Source organism: Pezoporus wallicus, unplaced genomic scaffold (assembly GCF_028554395.1).
Source record: "Pezoporus wallicus isolate ANWC-B61680 ecotype Strahan unplaced genomic scaffold, APGP_CSIRO_Pwel_v1 contig_3710, whole genome shotgun sequence".
Classification (NCBI taxonomy): Eukaryota; Metazoa; Chordata; class Aves; order Psittaciformes; family Psittacidae; genus Pezoporus; species Pezoporus wallicus.
In genome coordinates, this window is record NW_026640315.1 from 3,744,893 (window position 1) to 3,760,827 (window position 15,935).

The 15,935-nt window shown below is 38.0% G+C and overlaps 1 protein-coding gene across 5 annotated transcripts in view; it reads left to right on the plus strand.

Annotated features, from left to right (window-relative positions):
• Window positions 1-15,935, plus strand: part of CEP112 (centrosomal protein 112) — a 183,394-nt gene that overhangs the window by 944 nt on the left and 166,515 nt on the right. For all 5 annotated transcript variants that reach the window (XR_008973402.1, XR_008973403.1, XM_057418590.1 and 2 more), the window contains exons 3-5: window positions 438-604; window positions 6,559-6,655; window positions 8,797-8,871. Coding sequence is in view for 3 of the 5 variants with exons in the window: in XM_057418590.1 (XP_057274573.1) it covers window positions 438-604; window positions 6,559-6,655; window positions 8,797-8,871 (339 nt within the window). In the remaining 2 variants the exon portion in view is untranslated. The remainder of the gene's footprint in view (window positions 1-437; window positions 605-6,558; window positions 6,656-8,796; window positions 8,872-15,935) is intronic.

Below are 15,935 nucleotides of genomic sequence, written 5' to 3' on the forward strand. Positions count from 1 at the left end.
TTGAAGAACCTTCTTAAAGCTTCAGGTTCTTGGAAGGCATGTAAAAATAACTGTTCTGAAGGATCAGAAAAGTAATTTGTGTCTAATTTGAAAAGATGGAATAAAATACTCAAGGCTGTATTTTAATCAGCAGATAGTTCTTATGAAAGGAAAAATATGCTTAAATGAGGTGACTAGTAGCCATCTTTAGTGAGATAACAGTCCTAACCTATGCGAAAATTGCTCATATTGAAAGAAGAACTGGAAAACACTGAAACCATCGCCTGTTGTACTGATTTCCATGGGTTGGGAAGGTAGTACATGCAGGCCTCACTGACTGCAGTGGAAAAAGGATTTTTATACTTCAGATATTCCTGCAAGTAATGACCTTAGCAGTGTAAAGAATATATTTCTGTAAATGTATTCTAGTGTTAATCTTGCATTTATTTTAATTGTAGTCAATTTATTTTGATGAACCAAATTCGAGAAGCGTTCGGAGTAGTAGCCCAGACTGTTTACCTGACTGGGTAATGGGAGAACTGGGAAACAATGACTCTAAGCATGAGGTGTCGTGGAGTATATCTTCCACAGAGGAATTTTCTTTAGCAACACCACCTACGTATGGGTAAGACTTCTGTATTTGCTTTATTCAGTATTCGATTCATGTTTAACAGATGTTTATAGTGATTTGGACTGATGGTTACCATGGGGTGCCAGTGACTTGCAAAAAGAGCCTGTTTGCTCATATAGAAAATAGTCATGGTCTGCTTTTTTGCACCATTATCTCTCTTCATGTTAATACTTTCTGTAGACTGGTAACATACTCTGTAGACTTCAGAAGTAGATAATAGCTGCTGTTCTGAATTCTAAATGTCTATCAAATAAGCTGCTACTCTGGTTATGTTTCTCAGACCTTGAATATTCTGATGGCAAAGCATAGTAGTCAAAAGGAAAGAGAATTCATACAGAATTACTTTACTTGAGAGGAAAGCACAGACAAATGTGGACAGGCAGTAAGGAAGAAGTGATGTGGTTAAAGACTATAGATGCAGAAGACTCAGATTTTTCTTACAATATGTCAAAACAGTTGCTGTTTTTGGAGTTCTTGTACAGTCCTGTTTTCTGCATGCTGATTTATGGAAACTGGAAAGTGGTGTTAATTAAGGAAGCTGAGGTGGATTAATCTTCACTGTTTCTGTACAGTTCAAAATATAAGGAATGTACAGTAAGCAAGTGACCAAAAATGTGGGGAGAGTAAATGTATGACATTAAAAAGCAATTGTAGTCTGAAGTCATAATGCTGAAAGGAGCATTTGCATCAAAGTTTTTAAATGGCTTTTTTTCTGTAGGGAATAGAAATATAAACAAGCATACAGGTGGTAGCTTTAAAGGAAGCTCTGTTGTTGCTCACAGGTTTTATAGAAGACACAAAATAGTGGCTCTCCACAGATAAGCAGGTGTTGCTGTTCTGTGACAGGGAGAAAAGTTAGATGCATACAAAGAAAGGGATTTGATCCATCTTTTTGTGAGCAAGTTAATTTGTTTTAAACACCTGTTTGTCTTGTTTCTCATCATGGCTTCGTTATGAAATAGCAAGATTTCTTTGTATTTCCCATAAGCTTCATGGATCTTGGATTGCAGAAGGTCAAACTGGACCAGCTCTACTTGTTAAAACTTAGGAGGCTAAAAGCCAGAGGTGCTGTCTGTGAGGTACTCAGCCGTGTTTTGTTCTCTTGTGTGTGGAAGATTGTTTGCATTGACTTCATCCTTGTCTCAACAATCTCTCCAAGTGTGATTTCAAGTGTTCTGATTTATATCATGCTGTCTGCCACACATACATGTGCTTTGTTGGTGACTGGCACCCTCTATGTCTAGATCTTGCATGTTTGTCATTAGGGTAACACAAAAATTTCAGTACTGTTTATTTGCCGCTGTACAGCAGAGCCCTGAATACCTGTAGCTGCCCCTTGTTATGGCAATCCATCAGGTAGTCTCATTTTGTAGGTTTGCAGGAGCCAGTAAGTTTGAGCTGCATCCTTAGTTCCAATGAATTGCATATAGAGCTGTTCACAGAGCAGGTAAAGGGATGAAATGTATCAGGCTTCTCTTTCTGGTAGCTGAGAAAAATATCCCTGCAGTACTGAAGTTGTGCCAAACTAGCCGGTTGGATGCTGTTGGAAATCACAGGCTTTTTTCTGCCCTATTATGTGTGAATCTGAAGCAAATTTTAGTTTAATCTACATTCTGCTCTTAAATCTTGACTTTCTTTCTAGTTTTTCCTGCGCAGTGCAACTCTGTGCTGATTATCGAGACCCCTGTTGCATTTTTTTTATGTGGCTGCATTTCGGGCATGGATGGAGCTGCCTCTTGTTTGCTCATTTTGAGGTTTAGTTAATGTTGAAACACTCTGAAATCCCTGGAGAAAAAAGCATTCTTAGAGGTAGAGTGTGACTATTGCTTGAAACTCAGTTGGTACTGTGCAAGAGGAAGTGTGTGTTTGCTGTACTTCTATATGAAACTCCTGGCTTGGTTTCATTGCATTATAAATATGCACCCAGGTTTTGTTTCAAAAGTCTAATGCTTTTTTAAGTGTTCACTTACATTTTTCGTAAGTGGTTATTGTTTGCTGTTCTTCCTAGTTTTTAGGCACACTTATGTTTATGCTATATATCACAGTGCAGTCTCTTGGGTTTCTCAGTTACTCAGCTGTGATTTGGGTAGATGACAGACAGGCCCTCTTGCAAGTCACATCATGTTGATATTGAGTATCGAGAAACTTTTCCTTTTGTGTATCCATTAACTATGTAACTCCTAACAGTCAGTACAAAAGTTGCTCTAAGGACTGACGCAGCTCCTCTTTTTGAGTCCTGCTGTCTATACTGTGAGGTCGTCTGGTTGCTTGCACTCAAATGCTCTGACATGAACCTGTGATTTCGATAGCAGACTTGTGGTTTAAGACAAAGGTGGAGAACAGAGGAACTCCTAGCTGTGTTACCCTATTTCTGCTTTAGGCTTGATGATACAAAGAACAGTTGGGAAAAGCTGTTCAAATACCTCAATTAAAAAAAGAATAGGTCTAACCTTATGAAAACAAGCAATGTGTTATGCTTTAGAAGTGCTTTTAGAGGCCTCAGCTAAATCTGTGTTAGATAGCATTGTGCCATGTAAAGATAGCTGGCATAGATCTGATGAGGTTGTCTTGGTTGCTGGAGTAGTGCCATCATGATGCAGTATCAGTTTAGATACTAGGAGCAATAAAGCAGTATCAGCACAACTCTCCTATCTAGAGGTAGGAGATAGTAGATACAGTAGAATATTGGAGATCTGACCCCTTTACCCCTTAGCTGAACCTAAGATTCAGCTTGGTCTTGCAAAGTTCCCCGAAACATGGGCACGGTGGTGAAGCTTTATTTCATTTATTTCATTTACATTTCCTTTTTTGTCCTGTGGTACTGTAGCAATCCCTCCATTGGCAATGGGCAGATAGACCTCACCAGAGCCTTGGGAACTTTGGAGACCTGTGTTATTTCATGTCAGGAGAAGCAAGTAAATGTGATGGAGTCAGTTACGGGTTTAAAGAAATCTGGAAGTGAAACTTAGCTGTGTAGGCATGCTTCTGCTAATGATCAAGCATGGAGCTGTGTCTAAGGAAATCTGAGTTTGTGTTGGCAACTAGAAATCGTGATAGCTTTGTAGATTACATAAATAATCCTCATAGCAATGAGAAACTTAGGTTAAGTGTGTGAGTTAAGCAGGAAGAATTACTAAAGGCAAATATTTTGTCTGCTGTGTTTTGCAGAAATAGCTAATTTAATACATATCCACATGCGTTTATGTTAAGATGTTCGCCATACTCAACATACACATCCCGTCTTTCTTTGTGTTTACAGTTTGGAATGGGCTTTCATGTGATGTGAAGTGTTAGGATTTGTTTCTGGGCTCTGCAGTTTGGACAGAGAGCCAGCAGATGGTGGTCTTGTTACATTACACTTGTGTGTCTGCTCAAAACTTGCATCAAGCAAGCTGTCCCCATAGGCATGTAATCTGTGTAGCTGGATGAACGTTATGCATTCCAGCCGTGTCTGTGTTCTTACAGATAGACCACAACATTTTCTCAAGGCAAAATAGATAATGTCAGTGAGAAATATTTGAGTAATTTTTTGATGTTTGTTTATCTCAAGATTCCCTCCTTTAAAAGAAGCAAACAAATGGAGAACTTCTTTTCATAGTCATTCTTATCTTGCAGTACATATACTTCTATGTGTGAAGAGTCTGGCTTCTCTGTACAGAGTTGTTTATCTGGCTAAATAAGAAGCAGACAGACAAACCTTGCTTGCAGGGTGTAAATGAGTAAGACCAAGCCAGCTGGAGCTAGAAAGGTGCATCTTTATTTTGAAACATGAGAGGATTGGCTTCAGCAACGTATAGCTTGGTTTGAAGAGAAACCTGGGCTTTCTGACCCCATAGGAGATAAATATATGTATGTTTATAGATCATGCCTGGAAAACATTGTTCAAGGTTAGTGCTGTATACCAGGAGGAACCAGTGAGTTTCCCTTACTTTGTTCCTAGCAGGAAATTATTTACTGATCTCCATTATTAGCAGCAAATTGCTTCCTTCTCCCATGCTAGCTCACTGTTTTGGCTGAAGCAGGAGGTCACAGGGCTGGTGTCAAGACCTTTCTCTACTCACCTGCCATGGGAGGAAAAAGAAATAATCTTGTGATTTCTGGAGCCTGACCCGCGTTAGCAGAAGCCTGGAAAAGGGAGTGCATGGGCAGTATGTGGTTGATAGAAGCAAACTTGCAGTCCATCCTTAAGAATCTCTTCAAATTCAGTTTATAGAATCAATTAAAGCAATTTTCAGCTCCTCTTCAAAATAGCAAATAAAGAACCAAGAATGTATCTCGTCTTCTCTCCCCATTTTGTCAGTTTAAAATACTGCAGGTAACTTGGGTTGGTTTGCGTATTTATTGATATTCCTTAATCTCTTAATGATAGGGGCATGAAATCTCTTTTTCTCTCATTTTGAACAATTGGGGCTGTATTGAGTTGTTAAGTAACCTGAATACTGTTTAGAAAAGAAGCCTGATAAAAGTGAACATCTACTGACATGCAAAGCTTTGTCTCCTTTTAATGATTGATAATTCTGTGTCAAATGAAATCTGGGTAAGACAGATATGATCTGGAACATGCTGAAGACAGTCATTGTATTCTTATATTTCATTTGGGTTTTTTCACCTCTAATACTGTGCTTATCTAAACTATTTACAGCTTTGCAATAGTTACTTTGCATCCCTACCCGTTGTTGGTATTTAGTGGAGCTGGAAGGGAAGGTATGCTCCCAGTTGTTCTGTCTCACTGTTCCCTGCTGTTTTTTTGAAAGCTGGGCCTGTGCTTCATGAGAAGTTCGTCTGGGTTTGTCTTCCTAGAAGTGACTAGTTTATAGTGTACATGCAACAGTTGTCTTTCTGTTCACAAACACTTAATTTGTCTGTGTTTTTTTGGCATCACGTACTGTATAATTTGCTGCCAGATGGAAAGAAAGGTATTTTAGTGGTCTGATTTGATTTTAATATAGTACAGTTAGTTCATTTCACCTTCCTGTGACTTAACAGGAGTTTTTAATTACATTAAGATGTGTGGGTTTGACAGTGGAGTATATGCTGAAGGGTGTTTCACTACTGTTTTGGATCTTTTGCTCTATCAGCCTATCTAATAAACTCGTATAACTTTCATTTTATTTTTGTCCTAGGCAGTTCTTTTCTTTCATTGTTCTATGGTTGAGAAATCTGTTGCCCAGGTACATCAGTGAAGGTTATCAGCGCCTATCTGCTGTTCTTAATTTCCTGTTGCTTATGACTAAACAACAGGACTTTGACTAAAGGTTTTCCAGAAAATCCCTGTCCCCTTCAGTACAACCAAACCACTTGAGTCGATAAAATAGAAATGCAACAAATACAATCTTTAGGACTTTTCTTTGCCATGTTGCCCTCCACTTACAGGTCATCACTTTCCTGTTGAGCTCTGTGTATAGTGCTTGCCCTTGTCTTCAAGGTGTGTATGTCCTATGAAACATACCTTGATCTAACCTCACGTATTTTTGGTCTTAAAAGTCTTCTCTTCTTTGGTGCAGCCAACCATCACCTTAATCTCTTCCCCTAGATGCTGGACTTTATCCTACACTGTCTCAGATGCTCAGTGATTTTGTTTTAAAAACATTCTTCTAAATCATCCTTCTCAGCTTGGATTTAGTCTAAAAATCTGTTGGCAGATGCTGGATCATTTGGTAACAGAAATGCAGAGAACACCGTTATCGTGTACATCACAGTATATTAATTTCTGGTATTTTAGTTGGTGTGGGAGGTTTTGGTGTTGTGTCTTTCATGGAATGCTGAAGGCTTTTGTTTGCCTTTAATAAGAAATTTTTCCTTTTTTTTGTTCTACTATTTTTGATCTTTGCATCTTGACAATTATTTTGTATATTTTAAAAGATTTTATTTTAAGATTAACTTCCTTTGTGTGCCACAAGTTGCTGAAAATGAATTCTCTCTCTGCTTACTCTTTTGGTTAATAATAGGGAAAGATTCAAGTACAATGAGAAACCAGCATTAAGATCACATTCTATGAGTCCTCCTCACCGGACAGCTGAAGACAACCCAGCCACACCACAGTCTGTAAGATGCTCCTCCTTTTTGTCATCAAACTTGCTCTAGTTTCAATGTATTGTTTCTATATATCCCCTTAAAGCTGTTATTTCTAATTGCATGAAGCACGATCCATGTGTACAAGTGCAGACATTTGGGAAAGAGTGATAGAAAGGACTAACGCTCATCAAAATGTGCCCTCTGCAAGTGCAGGGGAAAAGAACTTCTTGCAGGATGCTCTCCATTAATCCTAACAGTTGACCTCTGTTTAGTGTAGTGTGATTAACGTCTGCTGCATTGTTTTCCCTAGGCTTGGCAAGCTGACTATATTGACATCATTTTGTATTTTGCAATAGTAGATTAAAGAAAGCTGCATAGACGTCTTTGGCTCTCTTTAGTGATGGTTGACCTCTGAAACAGCGAATTTTGGACAGTTTGTTTTGTCAGGCTTTCCACGGGCAGCGTTGTGGCTGATAGAAGGACACTAAACAGACTTCACGTAAAACCCTTTTAGTCCAAAATATTGAATGGTATTATATGTATAATTGCAAGCATTTAAACTGAAAATTCCTCCTGACAACTACATGTTATCAACAAGCATCGTGAATGTATTCCGTAGCCTTGCAGCGTCCAGTCTTTATTACTGGAGAGGTCTGTCTGACACGGTTCCTTTGCCATAGCCAGTGCTTCTATAATAGCTTTCACTCCTCCATGAAACACTGAATTTGCTGTATGTATATTGTGGGCTTGCCCACAGTTATTGTTTTGATTGTATCAGAGGAGAGTTTAGAGAGCATGCAGCTGGAAGTGGGCTGTTGACACCCGAGCAATTCATACAGACCGTTCTTGCCCTTCTTTACTGGGCTTATGACGATGTGACGTGTGAGTGGGATAAACTGGCAGCTTGCTTCTGAGGTCTTTGTGCGGAAATTTGTGTTCTGATACGTGTTTGGAATAGAGGACTAGCGAGGGATGCTTTACCATGGCAGGCTACAAGTGGTCTGTGGGCAAAAAATGAGTGTCTGCTCTATGCTCTGGTTGGTATGAGTGTACTTATGTGTGTGCTAATTGTGTATATACAAGTGTGATTTAAGAAAGAAATGACATGATAAAAAATAAAAACCAGATGCTGGATTTACTAAATTTCTCCTCATTGGTTTCCTGTTTATTTTACTTGACTTAAAGAAATAGCTTTTATGGAACAGCTTTTGTAAAGAAAAGGGTTTTCTTCAATTGAAACCTGGATCTGGGGCTTTAAAGCTTCTGATTTTTGTTGTTTTGTTTATGCTTTTTGTTCTTGGCTCTGCCCTGGAAGCCTGTGGCAATGTTAGACAAGTCAGTGCACGTCATTGTTCTTCAGCTCCATATATTGGATTCTACTGTGATTACAGCTTTAAAAGGGCCTTTAAATGAAATAATTCTCTCTTGCGTTGCCAAACAGTTTGATGAACGTTTGGCTGGCTGGAACAAATAGTATCTTGTTCTGTTGTCAGTGATGCGCAGATGTTCTGGCATAATTCAGGCCCAGGTAGAGGAACAGGGAGTCTTTTAAGAAACATTAAGAACTGCCTCAACCAAGTGTTGATTAACTGAAGTCAAAGCTCCATTCACTGTATGTTTATAATGAATGAGGAGATTTAAGACAGATTTGCTTGCACGTCAATATGCAGTCCTCTTGCGAACAAAACTTAATGTGACAAAGTAATCCAGGCTTCAACGTTCTGATTTTCTGGTTGTATCTGCCCACTGTAACTATCCCTGCCTTGCTGTGGTTTCCTTTAATTACTATTACTTTTCATTTATTTGGAGGCTTAGGGGGTGATTTCTGGATTAGCCACATAGAAACTCCTGTGGAGATGGATCATTCCTAGCTTGTTGCCTGAAGAACAGAGTAGTTTGATATTTGTTTAGTAAACTCACCCTTTGTAAAGGAGGCCGTTGCTTTGGAAATAAGTAAAATAAAGAACAACATTAAAGTGAGGAGACAGCTAATTTATCCTTTGAATTCCTTTCTTAGTACAGTATCCTACTGGTAATGGAGCTATTTAGATTAAAGCTGCCAGAGGTGTTAGGAAGCACGGTGTAGGCATAGCCAAGTCAATGAGTAGCTTATTTTCTTGCCTATGTATCTGCCAGCTCTTCTGATCTGTTTGGCTTTTTTTATGTTCCAGGACCATCGTCATAAAAAAACCAGTTCTTTGGATGACAGCGACCTCGAAGCACGCCTCAATAGTTGGAATCTTGGGGTAAAATAAACAGAGTACATTACTTTAGCGACAAAAAGTCCTTAGTGATGTAGTTTGCATCTGGGAATTTAGTCAACAAAACTTGACGTAGGAATCAGGCTTTTAGACAGGAATTGGTAAACTTGGGAAGGTTAATTGTGAACACATCTCATCTTGAGAAGAAAACGTTAAAAATGCCTTATTTTAAAGCAATAATAATCTTATTTAATATTCTTATTGATAAATTAAGCAGAATAATGCTACCTGCTGGTCAAGACCAAGTGTCTTACCCTGGACAAAACTCAGATTGTTTCTTATAACTTGATAATGTTATTTTAAATCTGTGCTTGTATATATGACAGAAGAGTTTGGCTTTTTGTATTACTGTTTTTTTTTTCCTAAGGAATACAGAGTTTGCAAGCCATTAATACAACTTAGTGTTTTTTTGCCAGAGTTTGCCTCTCTTTGGTAGTGTCCAAGGTGCTTTTCAGTGTGTTAAACTCTTTCCTCCCCTTTCAACAATTAGAAACTTTAAACCAATGCTGTGGCTCTAATTCCTGGAAAGAAAGTCTTTATCGAGGGAGGAATCTGAGATGCATTTAGATTTTAATTTAAGGCTACTGTTATAATGAGACTGTATTCCCTTGGTTGTATTTTCTGTTTTATTAGCCCACAACAACTCTTAAGATCATAATGTAAGTTCCTTCTCTCTGTAGCTGTATCCTGCTATTCTGTTGTTGTGTTTTGTCTCTTAAAACTTTTTACCTGTACCTCCAGATTTTTAACCTATTTGATTAGGTTTGATGTCCTCATAACAACATATTGAGATCACTTTTAATAAAGAGGGTTGTTTTTTCCTCTGTCATTTTCTGTGTATTCTCATAGTTTCAAAGCTCAGTTGTTTTTGGGAGGGAGGTGAAGTTAGGAGTGCTGAGTTTCTAATGAAATACTTCAGCTTTGGTTTTTGTAATGGTTATGTATTTTCATGTTGTCATTTTCATCAGTTGCCAAATAATCCTTATTCTTCCTACACTAGTGTCAGTCCAGAGGGATATGACAGCATTTAAAAATCTTGCCTATTACACTCAGTGTTTTGCATTGAGTGTTAAGTTCTCAGTTGAAAACATAAATGATGAGAGAATGTTAACTTTTTTGTGTCCTTCTTGGTGTTTCTTGTGCTGCTGTGGTGCCTGTTAGCATTCTGAATGCAAGTTGCTTGCTTTACTTGTGAGGGAGAAGGAAGTCTTGGCCTTGAGATGCTCCAGGAGCTGCCCAACCACTTTCTCTGAACTAAAGGTTGAGATTAGTGAAGATGTTAGCCTGGGTGCCTGGTGTTGCTCCTTGATGCTCCTTGTATTTGATAGAGTAATATGAGAACCATTTCTAGCACTTCTTGATTTAGGTGAATGTATTTTTGGGCATTGTAGTTCTGTTCTAGAGATCCACTCTCTGCACTAAAAGCTTTTCAATAGCAGCCAGCTCTGGTTTGTGAAAGCTCTGTGCAGGTGTCTGAAACAAGCATGCAAGCAGTCACTTGCAGGTTTTGGGATATTTGGACTGTATAAATACCTGGATTATATGAGCAGATAGTTGTAATACCTTGAGCTTTTAAAGCTGATGTAAAAAGGAAACTTGCTCAAAGCCATATTACAAATTGTTCCAGCTGATGTTGACAAAGGATCTCTTCATATCCAGCATTTTTATATCAGTGTTGATCTGCCTGCTTGCTTATCTCTTTAATTTTATTTGGGGTTTGTTTCTTTTTCTAATTGAAATTCCAGTTTGCAATCATGTTGTGTTGATAATGGATGGTTATTAAACTGGGATGATCCGCCACCGATATGGGAGCAATCTTGGATAACAAATTGGCTACCGTGACACATAAATCAGTTTTTCAAGTCTCCTCTCCAGGGATGGTAATTAAACAAGTCGCTAGTGAGAGGCTTTGATTGCTTGATAAGACTTGTTGGGAGTTGGGATTTGGGGTTGTAAAAGGGAGGTCTGTAAGTGGTTGTTGTTGAACAGTGTTCCCTTGCTATGGATCATGGCCTGCAGTGGGCTCTTAAAGGGTCAAGTTTTTTTAAGTAGGGTTATGTACTTAAAGAAGAATATTTGATTATTAAAGATGAAAACTTACTAAATGATGGCAGCACTTCAGATTCTGTAAGGTTTGAGTTCAAGATGTGACTGCTATTACTTGTAAGCATTTACACCGTCATAGGAGCACCTAGCTATCTTTTGGCAGCTAGCCACATTTGCAGACCATTTGAGAAGCTTAATTTACAAGTGATGCCCCCTCAGATACAGGAGACCCTTGACCCAAAAGGATACTTCAGTAGTGGGGGAAAGTTAGGGGAGGAAATACAGAATGGCTTTTGCTTGGGACGGCCTAATATAAATCCAGTTGTTTTAAAAAAGCTTTCAAGAGTTCCTTGGGGTTTGTTTTTGAGTCCTCCTTGTGCCTCAAGGAATAGATGGTGAATCAGGGTTGCTAATCTGGCAAAGGATGTGTGCTGCTGTGTGTTCTTGCAGTGATGGGGACAGAGCTGATCCTGGGAATTTTGGACAAGTCTTTATACAAGGATTTTTCTCAGTAAGAGTCCTTGAAATTTGAGGAAGCTGTTCTTATTTCAAGCAAATGTAGATTATGGTAAAGAATCTGCAAACATCTAGGTAGATGCTGTACAAAAAGGTGAGAAAAACCTTAGCATCTTCCAGCTGTGAGTTCTTGCTAAGCCTTCACTGTTCCACTACAGGCTTGTCTGGACTATAATGACCAGTTATACACTGTTAATTTATTTTTACCCTTATCTCTTGGGCTTTGACTTTGATATATTCTAGATTTCCTCTTCTTCAAAGATGGTGTGTTTTTAAGGTTACATACTGAATGTGTTTCCACTCTTTATGATATGCTTACAGCAGTGGCTGAGCTATTATTATGACTATTATTATTACTATTACTACTATTAAAAGTATTGTGAAAAGTTTGGATAAGTAATTTTATGGTGTCTCTCCTAAGCAGGGAGGTCAGAGCTTAATAGAGAGTAATATGGAGGCTTCAGATACTTGTTGCTACTAGTAATAACTTTTGCTACACGAGAAGTAAGACTTTGCTAATATTGCTGCTTCTCATGAGTAATAAAAGAACTTTTCCAGTTGCCTTGCAGCATTCCTGATTATCTCTCAAACATTTTATTGTTCAAGTTCTTTAGATTCTAGTCATGCATGAATAAATGTTTAAAAGGAAAAAAAAAGAGCTAAGCTTTGATTGTGATAAATTTGCCTTTTATACATGGAATACTAATTTTAAATACATTATAACAATGTGCTTTTCTTAGCCCTTATTGACTCTTATCTAAACTGATGTGGGACTATCCCTTAGTAAGTGTTCATGCCTTGAGGCTGCATTTGCAGTGTAGAAAAGACATCCTTTTGTATTGTCATTTGAAGGGGAAAGTTTCAGAGCCAGGAGTTTAGACAGGCATAAGTCGGCTTTAGTTGTGTTGTTGCTTTCCACTTTGTCATGATTTAGCTATTTCAGAACATAATACAACTCAGCTAGCTGATTTTATTAACAGCTGTCAGTAGACTTGTATATGTTCTTGCAGATTTAGTACATTTCATTAATAGGAAATCCTCACCTTTCCTTTTGTTATGTCTCAAGAATAATTAAATATTGCAGTATCAGGAAAAGAAGTTACTGGATAATGGAATTAAACTGGCTTTTTTTTTCTTCCTTTTCTTTCTTTCCTCTTGTTGTTAAGCTTTTTGGACTGTAGATAAACACAATTTTGGGGTAGAAAATTAATGTAAAGGAACATTAAAGAATTTAATCCCTGCATTTTCTTACCTGACCTGCCTATATATATATATATATATATGTACTTTTTCATGACGCTTCCGATACATTTTCACTTGTCACTGAATTGTAGCCCATTTGAGGTGTGACACAGCAACTCGTTTAAACATCCCAGGAAATTCAGCACTTCATTTTAGGTTGAAAGCATACAAAGAGGTTGTACCCGCAGAAACAGCAAAGGGGTTTTTAATCAGTGAGAATACAGTTTTTCATCACTGGAATTCAGCCAGGACAAGAATTAACTCTTTAGCCTTTACTAGAAGTAATGGGGGATCTTCAGCACAAAGAACTGGGATGCTCTCTCTTAATATGGGAAATGTTTTTGCCTAATAAAGGTTTAAGAGGACTTGGACCAAAGTCTAAGACCAAAGAATTGCCTTACATTACATTGCATTACATTACAAGTGGCTTACATTACATTCTTCTTTTTGAAGAAGTTTTCTACCACACAGGGTTAATGTAGATGTGAACACAGAGGATTCCTGGGTGGCTACAGCAGCAGTGTACCTTGTGCCTGTTTTGTGTACTTGGCTCACATCTCCCTGTGTCTTTCCAGTCTAGTTAAGCTCGCCCATTTCTGTACAAGGCATCTGATTATCTTTTGTTTGGTTTCTTAGTCTCTCTGCTTACAGTAAACATACCTACTGGATATGTTGTGGCCTCCGAGGGCAGCAGCGCTGTAAAAACTTTCCCACAGTGAACTCCAAGTGGTGGTGTGACTTCAAAAAATCAATTCCACTTCCATGCTGACAAACAGTCTTCATGTGCTTTAATGTCCTTCCACTAAGCCTGCAGAAGCAGCATTAAAGCGAGCTTCCCTACGAAGTATGATGTTAGATAAGAATGTCCTTACTCAAATTTCCTGAAGCTACTCAGCAGTTATTTCTGTAGGGAACATGCTGGCTGGCCGGGTTTGTTAGATTAAAGTAAGAATTTAGGGCAAGGTTCAGTTTAGCTGTTTACCAGTTCAAAATCTTAAGTGTTCTTAACTCTTTCATGTGTGTTTTTTCCATCCTTGTTTTGAAAACAATTGCGTTTTGTCTTTGAAGAAGCTTAAGGGAGAATTTGCAGCAAGCCTGATGATCCAATTGTGTTGGTTTGGTTTTTTTTTTCCCCATTGAATCTTAATATATCCCACTCACCTTCTGACTCTGTTATTGGGCTGTAATAAGCTACAGTTGTGCATTATTGAAGATAAATATACCTTGATCAATATCTTCCGAAGAATGAAATGTGACTTTGGAAGCATTAACGTCGTCATCGTGGTATTTACTGTGTCCAAAGAGCAGAAGCTTTGGTCTAAGTTTCCAGGCTATGACAGTTATAAAGCCTGTACGGTATTTCCAGCCCAAGGGATGAAATGTAGGTGATGTCCTGAGGATGAGTCTTGCAGAAGTATTTAGGGCTTAGAACTGTGCTCTTTCTGTGCTGTCATTGCTTTTGTGGGGGAGACCATTTCAGCTCAGTTTGGTTCTGTCAGTGGTGCACTCATTGCTTGTGTTGATAGCTTTAAAATGTTTACTTCAAAAATGCTTAGTTTTGACCGCTTCAGGTGTTGTTACAATAAATAGAAATCGAAAATACTGAAGTTAAAGATTATGGCTAATTTCCCTCAAATTCTGTTTTGGAATATGTGTTTTTAATGCAGATTTCTGCCATTCCTCTTTCAATTTAAGGAGAATGGGTATATTTTCATGTAGTAGATTATTTCTGTGCAGTAATGGGGATCTGATCATCCAAAGCCTTCCCAACTCTGGCTTATGAGGACTCAAGTACTATAAGGTGACCGTGCCAGTCCCCACAGATTGCAACATGGTTTGTTGTCTAACTGCCTAACGGAGCAGGAGAATCCAAAAGCTTTCCTACAAAGAAACTCAAAATGCCATTTTTGTTAAGAAGTGGTATTTACAAATTAGAGTTCAATTCTAGTTCAAATAAAGATGTCTTTCATGATGACATTTATTTGGTTCATACTCTTAAAAAAGCATGTGATTTACTGTTCTTCTCATGGCAGTCCTTCAGTTTCATACATATGTATTTTGGTTTGTCTTTGACCTTTTGGTTATTATTTTTAAATTTGCATGTTTCTCATAAATACAAGCTGCTTTTTTCTTTTTTGGGGCATTCTTTATTGTGATACTCCTTCTTTAATGTGGTAGAATTCTGAGAACAAGAAGTTTTGCAGAAGACCAGCATGAAAAGAATGAATGTTGAGGCATTAAATGTTTACAGATCAGTTTAAGTGGATATAATCCACAACAAGTAACAAAGTGGGAACATTTAACTTCAAAGCACATATGGCTGCTGTTACCAAATCAAAAAATGCAAGACTTGGGCCATACAAAGTACTAGAGATGCATTTTCTTTCTTGTAAGCAAGTAGTATATACCTTAGTGTTTGGTTTTGAAATGAAGACTAAATGGCTTAATTTCATGGTCAGATAAAGGATTGGAATTAACTGTGAATATTTACAATCCTTTTCAGCTTTAAAAAAGGAAAAGTGAATGATGATGTTTTACATGAGAGGGCTTCTGGAAAATGGTTAAGCCTTTGAAATTTGGTTGGGAAAGGCTTTCAGTGCTATTGGCTGCTATTGGTTCAGGGAGTCAGATCAGGGTTTGCCTTGAGCTTCTGGCTTCAGGCCTTTGGTCCTGGGTATCTGTACAGGTGGTGATTAGAGGTGTAGGATGGGTGAGGATGCTGGTGAAATAAGCTGGAAGGAAGAGTATAATAGTGGTAAAATTAGAGAACTTTTAGACAGAAAGTACTATTGCACGTACAAATGTGTAGAACAGAAAAACTCCTCTAAAATTTTTCTGGCTTAGAATTTCTGTGCTTCTTATTTCTATCTCTTCATTATTATTATTATTTTCTAATCGCTGTTATCTGTCTGCTGTGGTTAATGCCCCGTGATGTTCTCACTCCTGTATTCCTCTCCTCACCAATCTTCCGTGTCCAAAATCATTGAGTTTGGTTTTGCAGTAGGTGCATGCAGGATTCCTTTATTGACTGCTGTCTGCCATGCGTTTTGCATGCACAAAACCCCAAAATAAAACCAACCCAGGATGCTTTATATGAAGGAAAATATAATGTATCTGTTCTGGTAAACTCACTGACAGTATAGAGAAGTGGGGTATCAGTTAAATTATTGGTTTTCCTATACTTTCAATTACAGCATTAAAATATTAGATAATATGAAATAGAATGGATATGTTAAATGTGAATA